The 19538-nt window shown below is 36.9% G+C and overlaps 1 protein-coding gene across 3 annotated transcripts in view; it reads right to left on the bottom strand.

Annotated features, from left to right (window-relative positions):
- LNX2 (ligand of numb-protein X 2) overlaps positions 1–19538 on the bottom strand; it is a 75529-nt gene that overhangs the window by 19020 nt on the left and 36971 nt on the right. The window contains exons 2-4 of one of the 3 annotated variants that reach the window (XM_046665165.1): positions 14928–15438; positions 3369–3616; positions 1985–2187 (exon numbers count right to left, since the gene is read on the bottom strand). In XM_046665165.1, the coding sequence (XP_046521121.1) occupies positions 1985–2187; positions 3369–3616; positions 14928–15334 (858 nt within the window). In that variant the 5' untranslated portion in view covers positions 15335–15438. The remainder of the gene's footprint in view (positions 1–1984; positions 2188–3368; positions 3617–14927; positions 15439–19538) is intronic. The other 2 variants (XM_046665166.1, XM_046665167.1) reach the window with 2 other exon arrangements.

Here is a 19538-nt window from a genome sequence, read left to right as displayed (position 1 = left end):
AAGTACAGAGATACAGTAAATAACTAGCTTTTACTAGTAAATACAGTAAATAGCTGGCTGTGGTTGGATCAGAAACCTCATTTTATATAAGCTGGATCAGCTACGTTCCCTGTATTCCCATTTCCTCTTAGCATTCAGTAAAAAATAAAAAGCTGCTTGAAAGTTCAGTCTGGGGCAGCCATACGAAGGGCAATGAAGGAAGGATTTGGGGCCGAATGTTACAGTAGAATGACACACGGAGAGAGGCAGCATGCAAGTGGGAGTGGAAACGAAAGCCAGGAACCCCGTGGAAGGTCCTTTCCTCTCAAGAGCTGAAAATCCTAGAAGTTCCGAGTTTTGTTTTAATAAAGGAGATGGCTGTTCCTGACAGGCTTTTATACCCAAATCCACTCTTAGTGATTCAGCACTTCCTGAGCACTTACTACATGCACAGTGCTAAGAGAAACCTGTGTCAAAATCTGTACCACTGGGGGGCTGCAATCACCATGGAAAGACAGTATATTTAAATATGTACTGTGAATATGTGCCAAGTGATGAAGAGAAGATGACGTTATCAGCAATTAAAGTAAGGAGAGGTGAGAATGGCTGAGCAAAGCTTTAAGCAGGAAGATGAACAAATTGTAGGACAATGGGAACAGGCTAGAAGGCAGAATATGTTGTTTGGAGAGAAGCAAGAAGATTGTATGTCTGGCTCTTCCACTTGATCATAATCTCCACAAGGACAGGGACAGTATTTTGCTCTTCACTGTGTCCTCAGCGACTAACACAGTGCCTAGAACGCTGTAGGAAACGAACAAACTGCTATGCCTGAAATGAAAAGAAAGAATTAAGATTAAGACGACAGGCTTTGTAAAAGACCATGGAGGATGCTGAATATTAATCAGTCTGGTCTTGATCCTCTAGTCAAATCTTCCCAAGGAAAGCAGAGTTACAGATATATTAACCTGGCAGTGATCATGCTTCATCTAAGAGCAGAGTTGGGAGGCAGGGATGTTTGATGGGGTATGTACTAAATTAGATATGAAACAGTGAGGGCCTAAAGAGGCAGCAGGGAAAATGGAAGTAATGATAGACATCAACAGATCATGGTGAAGGACTGAATGATGAAATCGAGGAGGAAGACTCCTTGAGCTTGAGTTCCTAGAAAATATTTTTTCTGGTTTATGAAAATTTCTCTCTTCTTCCAGAAGTTATCATTTCTTTTAGCTTCAGCTATCACCTACACTTGCATGATGCAAACATCCAGGCCAGTGTTCACATAAACTCCAGGCCTATACAGTAGAATTCTTACAATCCCCATTCCCTCAGTCTCAACATGCCCTCTAATAAAATATCATCTTGTCCCAAGCTAGTTTTTTTTTTTTTTGGAATAGCTATTCTTCTTAAAGATCATCTTCTGAAAGAGAAGAAGGTGAGGGTGGTATCAAGGGTTAATGAAGGGTTAGATTATTTACTGAGGAGAGTGTATTGGGGAGCCAATAAAAGATGGCTATGATTTCTAAATTCTCTCTTAAATTCCATGGTATAAATTATAAGTAACTAGTGCTGTACAGTGCATCTTTTCTAGATGTTAGTAATCAGCATAGTAGAGGATAAAGTAGACAACAAAGGTAACAGATAGATGAGAAAACTGGACTTAGGATAAAGCCAATGGAATAACAAGATTTCAGCCGGGGTGAAGTGGCCCTGAGACAGCCAACCATGGAGTCCAAGCCAGGAAGAGTCTAGCTGGCCCAAACAGCCCAGCACTGTGTGCTGAGTCACATGTGGGATTGAAAATTAAGGAACGGAGAAAAAATACATTCCATTTATATGGGGAAATAGGAGAAACTACAGATAAATTCTGATCTGTTCTGCATATAAAAACAGCAAAACTAACCTATATATAATTCAGGTTCCGCAGTACCACAATTTTCTAAGTTTTAAACTTATGAATAGGAACAAAAGGGTGCAAGTTAACAGAATAATTAAAATTGACTGATACCTGAAGAATCTGGTCTCCAGCAAGGAGTCTTCCATCTCTGGCGATTATCCCATCTCGATAGACTTCCTGGATAACAATGTTAATCAGTGGAGTTTCATTGCCACCCACAATGCTAATTCCTAACTGAATATAAGGATTAGACCGGTGAATTTCAATTGTGGTAATTTCGCCTTCTGGTAAACTAAGTGGCTGTTGTGCAGCTGCTGAGTTAAAAATGAGAGAGAGAGAAAAATAGATGGAAAGAAAAACAATGTTTTATATTTTTGATCATCTTCAGGTAAATAACTCATTTTATGTTAACAGACGATTAATAACTAAGCAATACCACTGGATAAGAAAAACAGAATGACAAAAAATATCTATATGTAAAGATGGCTAAACATTTCTTCTTCCAAAGGTGATCAGTAAATAATCAACAAATAGCTACTATGTATCAGATCACAAGGGACAACACAGTTTTCTGAAAAAGAACTACTAAGAGAATGCCATCTTGTCCTAACTGGTAAGAGACAGTATGGACCATGACACAATTGTAAGTAATACACGGCAGTATAAAGGAAAGACTAACCCCGTGGTATATAATCACCATAGGTGTTGAGAGGGAAGTCACAGCAAACGCTGAGAAGAGCTGGGTCTACAACTGAGCCTTAGGAGATGAAGGATTATAGCTGTGGCAGGGAAAACTTGAATTTGTAGTCTAATTTGGAATTTGTAAGTGAAAATTATATTTACAAGTAAATACATGGGGCCAACTATCAAAATACGCCTGAGATCTTTGACTACAGGCTTTCTGCTCATTTCCTAGTGGGTTGTGCAGTCAGATTAGCGGCTGCTACGAGAGGAGTGCGACAGTCAGAAGTGTGGCCTTGGAGTCAGATATACATCCAGCCATTTCCTGGCTGCATGAGCTGGACCAATTAATCTCTCAAGTCTCAGTTTTCTCACTATTAAAAAAAATGTCCTAATTTAGTTACAGGCATTTAATGAGTTCATGCATGTGCAGTGCTTGGCACAGTGCCTGACACAAAGCACTTAATTTGAGTATTATTTTTGTTGTTCTTGATCTCTTAGTCAAGCTACAAGCTTCTGAACACACAAACAACAATAAGAAGCATGTCAATGACCAGTGAACTCATGGCCTATAACAGAAGAGGGGTGGGGTAGGATCCTTCTCCTCTGGGGTAAGATTCCTGTTCTGTTTCAAAAATGCAAACTGTTAGAATTCTACGCTTAAAAGGGTGAATTATGCGGTACATAAATTATAGCTCAATAAAATACTTTTTTAAAGAGGAAAAATTGCATGTTGGGAGAGTAGTGGGAAGGAAGGAAATGTCCAATTGAAAACAGAGATGAGAAACAGGAGAAGGAGGTGGGCAGCACATACTGTCGGCAACAGCGCTCTCCTCAAAGGCAGGGTTGTCCAGGCCCGGCTCCTCTGTCCACGCGGGGAGAGACGCTGACGTCAAGCTCCGTTCGGCGGGCACTGTGCCTGTCCCCGAACAGTCCGTTTCGGGTGATAAAGTACCTGGGAGATCTACGATAGTGGTTCCATTTTCATTCTCAATCTCTGTCTGAGTTCTACTAGTTTTCCTTCTCTCTAGGGCAGCTCTCCGATGAGAAGCTCCAGGGCATCTAGAAGAGAGCATCAGGTCGTTTCCAGACGATTTGAAAGGAAAAAATAAGTGATTAATAGCTTATACCACAAAAGAAGAATGACAATGGCTTCTATACAAAAAGCACCTAAAAGTACCCACAGCAGTACACAATTCTGACCTTAATTTCCACTCAGACTAAGTTCTTACCACTCCACATGGCAAATTTAAAACAAGGCATTGGCACAAACAATGGTTTAGTGTATATCTCAAAGGATACTTCAAAAAAATCGTATTCAGGTATATACTAGTACCAGAAATATACACACCAGTATAGTACACCAGTACAGCTGCCTCTATATTGCAAGAATTACACTGAAATTCTGACTACCTAACCCTTTGTACAGGTTAAAGGGCTTAACCACAGGAGTAGAAATCAGCAGTCTTCTTCCACGAGTCCTTGCGTCCTGACTTAGACCCTGACTGTCACTAGGCCCCTACGCTTTCATGGCCAAGGCCGCACAGTTACTCATTAGTGGGTTGCAATACATGTGAAGATTTACCACTTGCAGGAAAGCAGAGCAAAGCTCAAATAACTTACTGTACAATAGACATGGAAGGAGATAAAAAGCACATCTCCCAGTTTATAAAACTAGAATTCCAATAGAGGAATTATATATACGCTACGTAACTTGAAGAACATATTCCAAGTACTTTGGAAAGTTACATAAGCACCAGGAAACAAGAACTGTTAACTTGCTTGTTTTCACTTATTTAAGCAAACAAAAAGGGCAGATAGATGCTTGTTTAAACATTTAAATAAAATCTTTACACAACAGATATTAGAAATGACGTCAAGGTGCCAGTTTTGTCTGGCACATTGACTGGACCAAAGTGACTAAAAATGCCCAGTTTGAAGAGTGGGAGGACGAAAAGGAGATTAGTGAAGGAGAGCCAGACTCATATTCCTGGAGCCTAACACGACTCTATGGACACCACTTATTCTCTTGTGTTGGAATAAGAAGGTACAAACAGGTGGGTAGGACGAGTGACAGTCTTATGCCTGTCTGAAGGGTTGCAGACTTCATTCAATGACAATATTTTTAAAAATCTAGAATTTCAATCAAAATTAAGTATAGGATTAAATTCAATTAAAATTGAAAGCTATCCCTTAACTATAAGAGTGATAAATTTTCCCTTATGACCTAAAGATTTATTTTGTCCTGGATTTCATTATGAAATTTCTTTATTCAACTTTCTCTCACTACTTGTTTTCTCTCCATCTTGTTAAGAAGGGGGACAACTGATGTTCCTCGCTGCGTTCTTGGGCAGCACTCTAGGAAATGTTCTCCAAGGCAATATTTTTGAAAATTACATCACTGAAAAGTTATTTCTGTTAAATAAGCAGATTTAATTAGAAATGTTTTAAAAAATATTTGTTCAATAAGAAAATTGAGACAAAAACTGGATCATAAAAAGTATTTGTGACTAAAAAGAGAGGTCAATATTTAATTCCCCAAATTTGTATCATACACAATATCTACATGGGCAATAGCTAGTCTTCAATGGCAAAAAAGGAGGAGGAGTAGGAAAAGAAGAGGAAATACAAACAATGTGAACATCTGGGAATTAGCCAAGCTAACGATTAAAAAGTCCTACAAAATAACTAACTATAAAGCCTATCTTATAGTTATTAAACAGGAAAAAATAAATTTCAAAAAGAAAATCTGTATTTCTTAGACTAGTGAAGAAACAGGTATACTTAAATTCCCAATGGGATAGCAAATTGCTAACAGGAACTAAAGATGTTAAAAGTGATACCATGTAAAGATGTGAAAGAAAGATCTTATCTAGCATTTGAGGAGGAAGGTTATAGGTAGAACCTTCAGGAACGCCCATCTTTAAATAAGGTGGACCAGGTGAGTAGACTGAGTTAGAACTACTAGATAGGAGGAGACTATGAGAAAAAGACTTCAAACTAAGTAAAGGAGATAAGAATATCAACAAAGAACTGGCCAACAGTCCAACGCCACAAAAGAGGTAGATAAGACAGGGACCAAAAGCATTGGTTTGATTAGAAGGTCACGGTGACCTTAGAGAGAACACTTGCAGTGATGAGGGCAAAAGCCCAGACTATAATACAAGGATTTCTGTTAACAGCAACATATGTACGCTACAAAAACTGCACACTAAAAATTACCGGGCTTAAGGGAAAGTGGGATAGACCATTCAAACCTGTGCAATGGCTGCTAATGGATACAGGGTTTCTTTTGGGGTGTTGAAAATGTTCTAAAAATTAGATTGTGATGATGGTTGAACAATTCTGTGAATACACTAAAAACCACTGAATTGTACACTTTAAAAATAGGTGACTTTTATGGTAGGTGAACTATATCTCAATAAAGCCATTTCTTAAAAAAAGATTATCAGGGAATGAGTAGATTAGAGCAGGCTTGGACAGAGAAAAGCTCATGACCAGACAGCTCACAGCCATCATCCACTAAGTTTGCAAACATTTGGAACTGAAAGAGAAAGGAAGAAACCAACATTTGTTGAGTGCCTGATTTGTGCCAGTCACTGTGTAAAGACCTTTATGGAGTATTTCGTTGAAGCCTCACAACCACTCTATTATCCCCACTTTACAAATGGGAAACTCGAAACTTAACTAAGCCAATACCACACAACTGTTAAATTGCAGAGCCAAAATCCAAACAAACTCAGATCTGATTTCAAAGATGTCTGCTCTTTCCACTGTATCATATTAAACGTATTCTTACAGTGTTCTTTTTCTAGGTCTCAGGAAAACATAAATTGAATTTCTTCTGCAAATTTGTGCCTAGAAACACAATCACAGAATGGTAGAGTGAGAAAGGCCTTAGTGATCACTAAAAGACAAAAAGTCACAAACAGCAACAAAACCCTCTGCGTCTTTTTAAATGGAGCATTTAACAATAATAACACAAACTGCAGTTAGCATCAGGGGCTATAACTTGGGTAATTCAAGCAGGTAACTCAGTGGAGCAGGAGGTTAGTAGAGAGGATATTAAAAGTGAATAAAAACAATAGAATGGAAATGCATGTGACATTTAATTAGAGCCAGGTAGACACGTGCTCAGACAACGCAGAGGGACGTGCAGCTCTGAGACAGCGGGCTGCCCCAAGGAGGGCTTGGAGGCACTGTAACCTGCCACAGGCTGAAGGTTGTACCTCCCTAGGGAGGGATTTCTACATGTAGGTATGTTTTTTAATTTTCTTAAATAAAACCAAAAGGCACTTGCAGCAGCCAGAAGGTTATACTTCCATTTCCACTACTCTGGCTCTCCTTACGGAGGAAAAACTACATATGAACTAACTTATTTATGATACAGTGGCATCATTCACTAACATAACAATGATTCATATTAGGAAACATACAGTGTAAAAGAACACTTTATATTACTATTTGTAGTGTCAGTATTAGTGGTGGTGATGGTGCCAGCAGTAGTAGTAGAAGATATAATGATGTACAGTAAGTGCCAGCACAATGCTGGGTACTTAATGAAACTCAAAGAATATGAGCATCTTAGAATCAAGAAAAATGATAAAACAGTTACGGATTAAAACATGCAAAAATCAATTCAAGCGACGTCAGTAAAAATGGTAGATTAAAGGTATCTGAAAACCTTTCCTCCATAAAGCAATGCTAACACTGGCAAAAACTATCAGAACCATTTCTAAGCTCCAGAAATTAGCCAAGTTCTGTAGCAATCTGAAGAGCATTTATTCAAGAAAAATGGCTGAATCTCAGTAATAACTGTGAGCTCTGTGGCATTTGAACTTGCCCTATTCACATTCCCACCTCTCCAGTAGCCTAGAAAAGCACTGGCCCACAATCACAGTGGAAACAGGAGTCTGGCAGCCATTGGAGGGGCAGACTGGAGCGCCTTCAAAGTCCCATTCCTAGAGAATTGTCATTAATTGACCTAACTGTTGGCTTCCTGGAAGACCCCACTCACAAGGCTGTCTTTCTAACTTGGAGCTCAAGCAGTGAAAACAGCCTTTTCACTGGGGTCACCTGTTGAAAAAAAATCATAGGCAACTGTTTAAAATCATGGCTGCCTGAGGTGGGCAAACAAAAGACTAACTAAAAAGTTTAAAAGGAAAAGCTAGGGAATAAAATATCCATAGCAGTTCTGATATATCTAGGGCTGTGTGCATGCACAGGAAAGAACTGAGAAAGCCCTAGCTCTCACTTCTGGCTAACACTGAAGCTCTATGAAAGGAGGAAATGAAGGCTAAGTTGAAAATGTCAAGGTCCTGAGTGTTGAAGATATGTCCCACCATGCACACAGAGCTCCTTGGGAAGACTGGGAGATTTCCTTATTCCAGGCATTTAAGGAATTCTCTATCCTTTCATTAGCTAACTCATAAGCCGAGCAGAGATTTTGCAGAATTAGTTTAGAAATGTAACTGAACAAACAAAGAACAACAACAAATAGCAATAACAGATCTTGGAGAGGCAGAAGAATCTGATGTCCAGAGTTGCCACATTCTATTACTTAAAATGTGCAGTGTTCAACACAAAATTAAGAGATATGCAAATAAGCACGTATGGCCCATCCACAGGATCAAAGTAGTCTACAGAAACTGTCCCTGAGGAAGCCCAGATGTTGGGCTTATCAGACAATGACTTAAATCACTATCGCAAATGTGCTCAAAGGAGAGCGGAAACTAAGTCTAAAGAACTTAAGGGAAATATGAGAACGATGTCTCACCAAATTGAAACATCGATAAAGAGATATAATAAAGAACCAAATAGAAATTCTGGAGCTAAAAAATACAATAAATGAAATGAAGAATTCACATCTGCAGAAATCACAGCAAATTTGAACAGGTTAAAGAATCAGTCAACTTGAAGATAAGTCAACTGAGATTATCCAGTCTGAGGAACAGAGGGAAAAAGGATGGAAAAAAAAAAAAAGGAAAGAGCCTTAAGGACCTGTGGGACACCATCAAGAGTATTATCATATACATAATAGGAGTCCCACAAGGAGACAGAAAGAATATTTGAAGACATAACGGCCGAGAAGTTCCCAAGTGTGCTGAATCTCGAAAGCAGCAAGAGAGAAGTAACTCCTCACACAGAAGTGATCCTCAGTAAGACTGACAGCTGATTTCTCAAGAAACCATGGAGGCCAGAGGGCCATGGGATAACAGACTCAGAGTTAAAAAAAAAAAAACAAAAAACAAGACCCATCAACCAAGAAGTCTATGTTCAGCAAAACTATCCTTCAAAAACAAAGGAGAAAAAAATGAGGACATTCCCAGATAAACAAAAACAGAGTTTGTTGCTAGCAGACCTGCTGTACAAGAAATATTAAAAGGTGTCTTTCAATCTGCTATGAAAGGACCTTAGACAGTGAACCAAATCGACAGGAAGAAATAAATTGCACTGGTAAAGGTAACTACATAGATACATAAAAAAGATAGCATAAAAGTATTTTTTTGCTCATAACTCCTTTTTTGTCCTATCTGATTTAAAAGACAACCACACAACGCAATAATTAGAATTCTGTTTTGATGGGCATACAATGCATAAAGATGTAATTTGTATAACAATAACAGCACAAAGGAAGGGGCAGGAATTGGAGCTATATATGAGCTAAGTTTTTATCTACTAGTGAAATCAAGTTAGTATTATTCCAAACTAGATTGTTATAAACTAAGACGTTCATTGTAATCCCCAGGGCAACCACTAAGAAAATAATTAAAAAAAAAAATTGAACAGAAATGACAAAGGAATTAAAATGGTATACTAGAAAACATCTACTTAACACAAAAGAAAGAAGAAATGGAGGAAAAGAGGAACAAAAAAGAAATAAGGCATATACAAACAAACACAAAAATGACAGAAATAAATCCTACCTCATCAGTAATTAATTAAATATAAATGAAATAAACACTCCAATAAAAAGTTTGGGGTTGGCAAAATGGATTAAAAAGGAAAACATGATCCAACCATATGCTGTCTATAAGAGACACACTTCAGATTCAAAGGCACAAACAGGTCAAAACGGTAAAGGGTAGAAAAAGATATACCAGGCAAATAGTAACCTAAAGAGAGATGGGTGGATATACTAACTTCAGACAAAATAGACTTAAAGACAAATATTGTTTCTAGTGACAAAGAAGAATATTTTACAATGATGAAAGGTTCAATCAAGATGCTATAACAATTATAAACATACCTAACAACAGACCTTAAGTACATGATACAAAAAATGACATAATTAAAGGGAGAAATAGACAATTCAATAATAATAGTCTAAGACTTTAATACCCCACTTTCAATAGTGGATAAAACAACCAGACTTGAGAACAAGAAAACAGACTTTAATAAGACTTTAACAGCACTATAAATCAACTAGGCCTAACAGACATCTACGGAATACTCCACCCATCAATAGCAGAATATATATTCTTCTCAAGTACCCATGGAACATTTTCCAGGACAGATCATGTGTAGGCATAAAAAAAGCCTCAATTAAATATAAAGGACTGAATCATACACAGCATGTTCTCCAATCACAATTAATTCAAATGGATGAAAGAACCAAATTTAAGAGCTAAAACTATAAAAGTCTTAGAAGAAAACACAGGTCTAAATCTTCATGACCTTGGATTAGGCAGTGTTTTCTTAGATATGACAACAAAAGCACAAGAAAACAAAGAAAAAAGAGATTAAACTGGACTTCATAAAAATTAAACTTGGGCTGGCCCGGTGGTGCAGCAGTTAAGTGCGCATGTTCCACTTTGGTGGCCTGGGGTTCGCCGGTTCAGATCCCGGCTGTGCACACGGCACCACTTGACAAGCCATGCTGTGGTAGGCGTCCTACATACAAAATAGAGGAAGATGGGCACGGATGTTAGCTCAGTGCTAATCTTCCTCAAAAAAAAAAAAATTAAATTAGTTTGTCCTTCAAAGGATATAGGTAAATGAAAAGACAACTGATGGAACAAGAGAAAATACTTGCAAATCATTTATTTGATCAGTCTGGTATCCAGAATATACACAGAATACTTAAAACTTACAAAAATACAAAACAATCCATTATAAAAATGGACTAATAACGTTGAGCATCTGTTCATGTGCTTATTGTCTATTTGAATATCTTCTCTAGAGAAATATCCAATCAAATCTTTTGTCTATTTAAAATTGGATTATTTGACTTTTTGTTGAATTATAAGAGCTCCTTCTATGCCCTGAGAATACTAGACTCTTATCAGATACATGATTTGCAAACATATATCTGCATTTTACATTATACATCAGAAAAGAATACTGGTAAGAATGTGCCAAATACAAATTTCTTGCCAAGCTAAAATGAGAATTTAAAAGAGCAATTTTGCCTCAGCTTACCCTGACCCCTAAAGGCTTTGAAGCCATTTGATGAACTAGAAAAGGTCTCAGCACGCAAAGACTTCTTTAAAAGTTTTCTCTATGTTGTATAAACCTTTAATAATAGTTATAATTTTTATGAGAAAAAGCAAAATGGTTCTGAATCTTGCCATAAACTAGGACACAAATGCACAATTTAACAAAAAATTTAACATTTAAAATTACCATAAGCTTTAAATGTTAAATTGTTGAGGATGAGACAGGGATGAGGGGTAGACAAGGGGAGGAGGAATGCTTTCTAGTTCATGCTGCTTGGCAGATTTTCACAAAGTAATTACTAAAATGTTAAATGCTTAGTATAATATATAGAATATTTTTTAAAGGTTTCAGTTCTCCTTTCAAAGATGGGCACTTTCCCATGTTTTTTAAATTCTTCATTGTTTTACTAATACATAATTAGTTAATAACTAGTAATTTTATTTAAAAACACATTTGCCTTCATAAATGTTTTACTTTTAGCCAAGTAGGAGAAAATGTCAGCTGTTCTTAAACTGAAGCAGATTTTTTTAAGAGCAAAATTTCATTCAAATGGGAAAGGTAATTTTAGACTCAAAATTACCAGATTTATGCAAACTATTCCTAATGCCATATTTCTACTAATAGAGATTTCCAAATCCTAAAAATTCAAGAATACATGATAGTCATATATCTTTTATATAATGAATCACTGTTGCTGACAAAATTCTTTGAATTTCAATGATACTTACCAATTTCTAACAAATGAGTGAGATTGTTTACAGAGATGCCACAGTCATAATAATTATATTCTGTGCCTCATGACATCACCCTTGTTGCTAGTTGTGTTGGTCTTAAAACATGGCTGCAAATTTTCTGACCTCCTCCCATCACAAAGTGAAGCCTATATCCTCGCCCCTTGAATCTGGGTGATCTTGTAATTACTTCAAATGAGGAACAGCATAAGGGATGCTATGTGACTTCAAGGTCAGATCATACAAGGACATGCAGCCTCTGCCTTACTCACTGGAACACTGAGCACCATGTCAGAACTTTAAAGACCGTGAGGCTGCCGCGTTGGAGAGGCCACCTGTAGGCTCTCCAGCTGACAAGCCCTGGCTGAGCCCGTGCCGCTAGTTACCTCCATCAAAGTGCCAGACATGTGAAAGAAGCAGCCATCTTGGAAGTAAATTCTCCAGTCCCAACTGTTGCAGTCCCTGGCTCTCAATTCCTCCCAGCTGTGGCCCAGATAGCACATAACAGACACAAGTCATCCCTGCTGTGCCCTCTGAATCCCTAACTCACAGAATCAAATGCTTGTGGTTTTATGTCACTATATTTGGGGTCATTAGTTTCTCAGCAATGGATAACCACAACACAGACTAACAATTTAATTGAAGAAATATGAGATGAGTGTCAATTTTGGGCAAGGGAATTCAAAGACTAGTAAAAACATGGTCCTGGCCCTGAAGGAATTTACAACCCAGCAGTAGATTCTAACTTGCTATCAGCCTGCAGAGACTACTTAACAGCTAGAACAGTATCTGGCACATAGTAGAAAATAAATATTTGCTGAATGAACAAATGAACTGTACTATTTAGGGTTGAGTGTTGCATAATAACCATTTCTGCCTGAATTTCAACATTTTTAATCAAGAGACTAGAGAAAGGCCAGGCTGTTCATCACATATCTGTTCAAATGGGATATAAAAATCACATTATCAAGTGACTCTTAGTTGTTTACATCAAGCAGGTCACCCACCTTATCAAATCATTCACCTTTTCAATCTATCTTTCCCAACATGGGCCTAAGACACCTTGGAAATGATTAAATTAGTAGTTCGATATTAATGAGCACACTTGGAAAATGGAACCTTCAACCGGTCATAATTGCTTAGCCTTTATCAACCTATAAATGAAAGAATAGTTTGCAATTTCCAAGTTTTTACATCATCAACACAAATAGCTTGATAGAAAATATTAATGATACTTCAACTACATATTAAATTCTTGTATACATTTTACTTAAGTGACTATTCCTAAAAATTTGTGAAATTTTTCTCTCACTGCTATCAAAATAATTAGTAACTAAAATGAGACTTTGTTCAGTTCCCTAACATCCCATAACTGACGTTCATAAGAGAGTCACAAAAGAAACCTATCCCCTAAAGAGAATAGTTCTACTGGGAGAAATAAGAAAAGCCTAAGATATTCTTCAACCTCAGCCATAACTAGGCCTGACCCAGACTAGTAAATTCAAGTCTGGTGTCAATTTCCAGGAGGTGTCTGCTATCATGTTCAGATTCTATGCCTGCTGGTGACCGAGATATACAAAAACCCAACACAACACGTATTTTCAAAAGTCCAGATATTTATTTTACACTTTTTTCTTAGCTTATTTTTAGATAATACAGCTTAGATTCAAGCTATTTCTCTATAAATCTTCATGTTTCTGACATTTTAATAACGTCTCGTTCTTTCTTACACATCTAAATTATGTAAAATGAGTGTACTCATTAGAAACCACTGATATTTAGGAACAGAATGAACATGTATATGAAACTTTTACTACTACTTAGTAGTAGAGAACATAATTTGACCTGTGGTAAACTCAGCATGGTATATTAGAACGGTAAATAGAATACCGAAGTTTAAATCTAACTATACCATTAACTACCTCTAATCTTTGTGACTCAGTTTACTGATTTATAAAGTGAGGGGATTAGATGAGGTAATCTCCTTCAATTCTGTGATTTTATATGTGAGTACAAGGACAAGTTGTTCCATACCAAACTTATACTACTATTTCTAAATCCAGTGTATTGTCCACTATGCACTGTTTATCACAGCAATCAAGATTACTGCAGATCTACACTGCACAAGTGGCTTAACTTTGTAGTCAGAAATCAATATGTTTACTTCTGTCCTTTTATGTGATCCGACCTACTTAAGGCATAAGAGATGTATTTAACCCTTCCTAAGAGTATAAATAATTTCAAAGATCAAGTCTTTTACCAAAGTCAAATTATAAAACTCAATAAACAACTAGCTAAATAAATTAGTTAACCTTTTAAAAAGCTTTTATCAGCAGAACAAAAGTCCCCACTCAAGTTTTTAAAGTTTCCAACCCCTAGCTCTTGTTCAGTCGAGTCCCTGAACACAGAAGTTTTACAAGATTTTAGCAAATAAAATCATGTACACTTGTTTCCATGTTGCAACAAAATTATCATTTTTATTGGCTGCATAATATCCCATTGCACTGATGTATTGTCGGATTTTTAACCCTTCTCCTGTTAAGTAATTCTATTGACTCTAGTTTACTGAACTGTGCCCAATGTTGCAGAGAACATCCTTATATATAATTTTTCCTTCTTTTGGATTCTTTCCTTAGGATAATAAGCCAGATAAAAGGATATTTACATTTACAGTTTTTGAAACAAAGTGCCTTGCAAAAAGAGTCTATCGTTAAATCCTGCTACCCATGTGAATATGGCAGCTTCATATTATACCAACAAAAATATTAATATATATATAATACTTCCTTACTGTAGTTTTTGTATGCATGTTTTTGATAAACAATAATTTTAAATATTGTTCCATACAACTTATTTATTATATCTCCTGTATTTGATTTGTTCATTTACTTATTGATGCCTTGGGGTTTTTTTTTTGTTTTTCGGTTTTTTTGGTGAGGAAGATTTGCGCTGAGCTAAAATCTGTGCCAATCTTCCTCTATCTTGTATGTGGGTCGCTGCCACAGCATGATTTGATGAGTGGTAGAGGTCTGTGCCCACAATCCAAACCCACAAACCCAGGCCGCCAAAGCGGAACATGCTGGACTTAACCACTACACCACAGAGTCAGGCCCCCCTTGGTATTTTTTTATTAAGTTTTGTTTGCTTGAGCAACCGTTTTATAAAATCTAGAGTTACTTTTTTCTTTCATATTTTTTGCTTACCTGTTTTTAAGATGAGCCTCCAGATCACAGCGTTGCATGACATCTTGGCACACTGAAGAAAATGGACATAAAACTAATAATTTGTCCAGAAGTTTATGAACTAGAATACTAGACTTCTTACACAGCTTAAAGTGAAGTCTTTTCCGGTCTAGTGGACAGAAATCTTTCTCTTGTAAGAAGTTTCTGAGGCACTTGCAGCAGAACGTGTGTCCACAGGGAGTATCCAGTGGCTGCAACAGAGGCTGAAGGCAGATGTGGCAAACCAGGTCATCGTCCACTTCATCCTGGTAATTGTATAAATGGTTTTCTCTTGTCCAGTGCTGCTGGCCACACTCGAAACACAGAGGATTGAAGGAGGAGGAAGAGGTCTGGTCCACAGACACCATCTCATCACTTGTCGTTCCCATTCTGAATCAAACGAAGCAGCCTCCGTATCTTCATACGTTAGACTTCCACTTAAGGTTTGGTTTCCTTTAAAAGACTGTATTTGACTAAAAACAGGTCCGATTTTCTAGATAAATGAAATAAACCAAAAAACCAAAAAAGTAATTAATATCAATCAAAATAAGCTAAAAGTATCAACATAATATTACCAGTTAACTTCTTTTTTAGTAAAAACTTAAAATTTAGATGAGGTAATAAATTAGTCATAAAAACATAAAAACAAAATTAACTAATTTACTTTTTGGCTAAGAAGAATGACTTACATTGCCAAGTTCTTGATGAAAAAGGAACTTGTGATTAAAAGCGAAAATGCCATATATTATATGGAGTGATGTAAGAAACAATTTGTTTTAGTGTCTGAAATGCCCAACTACTTCACTGGTAGTTTTAAAGCCAATTAATCTGCATAGTATACTAATAATGTAATTTGAGGTATGTTGTGTAATACATCTGCATTTGCTATCCCAACTATGGGTCTTTGCTTCCGACTGATTTTATGCATTTATAGTACTGTGTCTTTGAAATGTAGGCTCAAGGATAATTCAGAGTCTGTTAAAAAAATGACCTATGCTCTGCACTGTTTGGGAAAAAACAGATTTCAAAATACGTATGATTTGAATATTCTCTCTGTATAACACAGATTATAGAAAGATAAATCTGCACAGCATACATAAATAACATCTGTGCGAACTCCATAAAGTGCAATACTAAAAAACCTGCTATAATTCAATTAAATAGATAAGACATGTATGTTATAAATTTCAATTCTATTTCATATTATTCCACACTTCCTGTTCTTGCTTACTTGGAGCAGCAATCTGTGTGTGTGTGTGTGTGTCTCCTCTCCACACAAGACTCACAACAGCCTCCTTCAGTTTAGTGCAAGGCTAGCAAGGAATGTTACCCTCATAGAAGGGTTCCCATACTTCTTGCTGCTCTAGCACCAGGGGTTAAAAATCAACTCCAAAGGCCATAGCTGTCTATATTCATTCTTAATATTTACAGTTTGTGTATGTGCCAAACCGAACAAGGATGGAGGAGAGGCAGGGAGATGACAGTTAAGAAAGCCCATTATTAAAATTCAATGTAATACGTACTCTAAGAGAGTTATGCACAGGATGCTATGTGAATATAGAGAAAGATGAGGAGAACTGGCAACTAACTCAGTTTGGCTTTGGGGCCAGAAATACTTTCAAAAGAGAAAAAAACGTGGATTGCTGAGTTGTGACAGGAAGCATTAGCCAGAGAGAAAAATAGACAAGGGCATCTCAGCTAAGTCACAGGGACTTGAGAGAGCACGGAACAGTCACGGAATATGAAGCAGGTCAAAACATCTGAGCAAAGAAAATGTACTCGGGGTAGGGGAATTATAAACCATGGTGTTCCTGACATAAGAACAGAAAGAGCAGGACACCATGTTAATGCTACTAGCATTTGCTTCAATGATAAAATTCTCTTCCGATCACATGTATGTATTTGCTATTATATTTATTTGGAGTACTTATTATAGAAACAATTTTAACACTCTAATATTTAACAAGAACTGCCAGGAATTACGAGGGGGTGGGACAAAATTCAGATGGGATGACTGACCTCAGATAAACTGTGTGTTTTTAAAAACTACTTAATAAAACAGTAATAATACCAGCAGCCTGTGATCTAAACTATCAGTACCAACGTTGAGAGAGCAAACACTTCTTGTACGTTGTAACTCCTGGGGCTTGTTCTTTACCCTCCGAGCATCATGACGTTTTAAATGTCAGTGCAAGGTGTGTGAGATTAAGGAGAGAAACCATTTATCTCAGGCAGACAGACCCCTTCGACCTAGGTATTTTAATACAAAATGTCTGCAGACTCTTGTTTCCTACTCAATTAGCAAGAAAATTCACGTATCCTTTGCTCTTCTTTGCTTGTGACAGTGTTTATTCTACTTTTTGTTATCCTCAAGAAAACACACTGCAATTCTAGCCTCCCACATAATGACTAAGAAAGCATTTCTCTTAAGACTATTATATTTTAGCTATTTTCTAAGTCTCTAAATAACTTGTAGTTCTTTGATTATTTTCATTTTATCACAAAATCTTTTCATGAGGAAAAATAACATGTTCCCATTTAAAACACCAAATAACAACTACATTATCTCCAGCCCTGAAAGACCTCTGTTGCCATGAAACAAACATCAAATGAAAACTTATCATGGGTAGATCACTAACATGCATGTAAACACTGATTAGAGAATTGCGAGGCCACGTAACACAAGTATTTAAGAGCACACACCTGGGGCCAGCACATGAGGGTTTAAATCCTCGCTCTGTTACTTACTAGTTTTGTGATCTTAACCTAGGCGATGCAGCCCAGGAAAAAAGATGATGTGCAAAGGATTACCACCAAAATATGGTTAGATGGGAAACATCTATGTTCCTTCGACTCATCAATGCCAAGAGTCTAAGGATACCCTCTCCTCGCGCGTCCTCCTGACGAACTCTTACTCACACCTGAGGTCTCATGTCAGTCTCCACCTCCTCTGTCAAGTCACAACTGCCTCCTTCCCACTCTCAGGTAGGGTTCCCTTCCCTCACGTCCCTGCTGCTCTTTCTGCATACCTTCATTCCAGCAGTTACCACATTTGCATGCTTATCTGTCTTCTCACTTCTTTGAGGGTAAAGATAGTATCTTCTTTATCTCTTGTATTCCCAGTTCTTGGTACATATTATGAACTAAAAAAAAATTGTTCTCAGGCTTATACTTGAGCCTGAAATGTATAATACAGTTATATAAATATATAGGAGAAAACCTTGCACATTAATTTGTGGCACTGCAAAGCAATCAACCTGCTCTGTGATTATAAACAAAGAATAAGATATTACTCCCTTTAATTTTTAAAAGTCTGAGAAAAAGTTTTTTTTTTACTTGATATCAACACAAGAAAATTTTATGGTATATGTTACATATCAGCTTTGATAGCTGCCTTTGTATAAGGCAGTGGTTGTCCAACTTTTACACCTAAGGATCCCTTTATCCACTCTGGACAAGTCTGGCAGTTTCTTAAAAACTACCATGCAACTACCAGACAATCCAGCAAGTGCACTCCTGGGCATTTATCCTAGAGAACTGAAAACTAATGTTCACACAAACACCTGTACAGCTTTACTTGTAATGGCTGGAAACTAGCAACAACCCAGATGTCCTTCAAGGAATGGCTGAACAAACTATGGTACCTCCATCATAGAACACTACTCAGCAATAAAAAAGAATGAACTACTGACACACACAACAACCTGCACGAATCGGCAGAGAACTACACTGAGTGAAAAAAGCCAATCCTAAAGCATACTTATTATTCCATTTACATAACAGTCAATAATCAACACTACTTTTAAAAATAATAAAAATCGAAAAACGGCAAAAAGCTAAGATAAGCCCATCCTGGAGGAGTCTGTCTTTCCTGGAATGAAGCTCGAATACAGTTCTTTTCCCAGAGCCTTTTCTTCCTGGAAGAGCACGTCTGAATATTTGGCTGTATAGAAATATTTAGCATATTATACGAGAGCCTTACAGAAATTCTATTCTTAAATTAATCAAAACTTATTTCCTACTGCATGTCATTAGGAAAACTATCAAATATCAGTTTCAAACAATTTCACATTTATAATTTATAATTCTCTCATTTTCTACGTAAAACTGTAATTCAGCACACTTAGCTCCTATGCCTTTTAGCAAGTAGAAATATTTGAAAAACCATTCTGAAATTCTTAAGATGCTACTTGTAGTTAGAATTACCCTATTTAACAAGCCAGGAAATTAGCAAGATAAGCAAAAAATGCTAGAAGCTATGAAACTTAGGCTCTGAGCTCTATGCCAGCTGGGTAAGTAGGTCTCTACATAATTCATTCATTCACCATATGCTTATCCAATGTCTATTATGCGCCAGTATATTATATATATTCTAGTGCTTTGGCTTCCTGTCTATAAACTATCAGCTTTGCTTAAATAGTAATTGACCACTCACATTCACACACACACACACAGGGAGTTTAAATCTAGCTCTAAAATTCTTATGATTCTACTTCTTTTCATATACATTAAAATACTTACTGATATGTCATATTTACCTTTTAGTCCCAACATGTTATTGTTTTTTGATAACTTTAATAATCTCTTAAATAT

The sequence above is a fragment of the Equus quagga genome, chromosome 6 (assembly GCF_021613505.1).
Source record: "Equus quagga isolate Etosha38 chromosome 6, UCLA_HA_Equagga_1.0, whole genome shotgun sequence".
In the NCBI taxonomy this organism is placed as follows: domain Eukaryota; kingdom Metazoa; phylum Chordata; class Mammalia; order Perissodactyla; family Equidae; genus Equus; species Equus quagga.
This window is presented reverse-complemented; position numbering and strand designations above follow the sequence as displayed.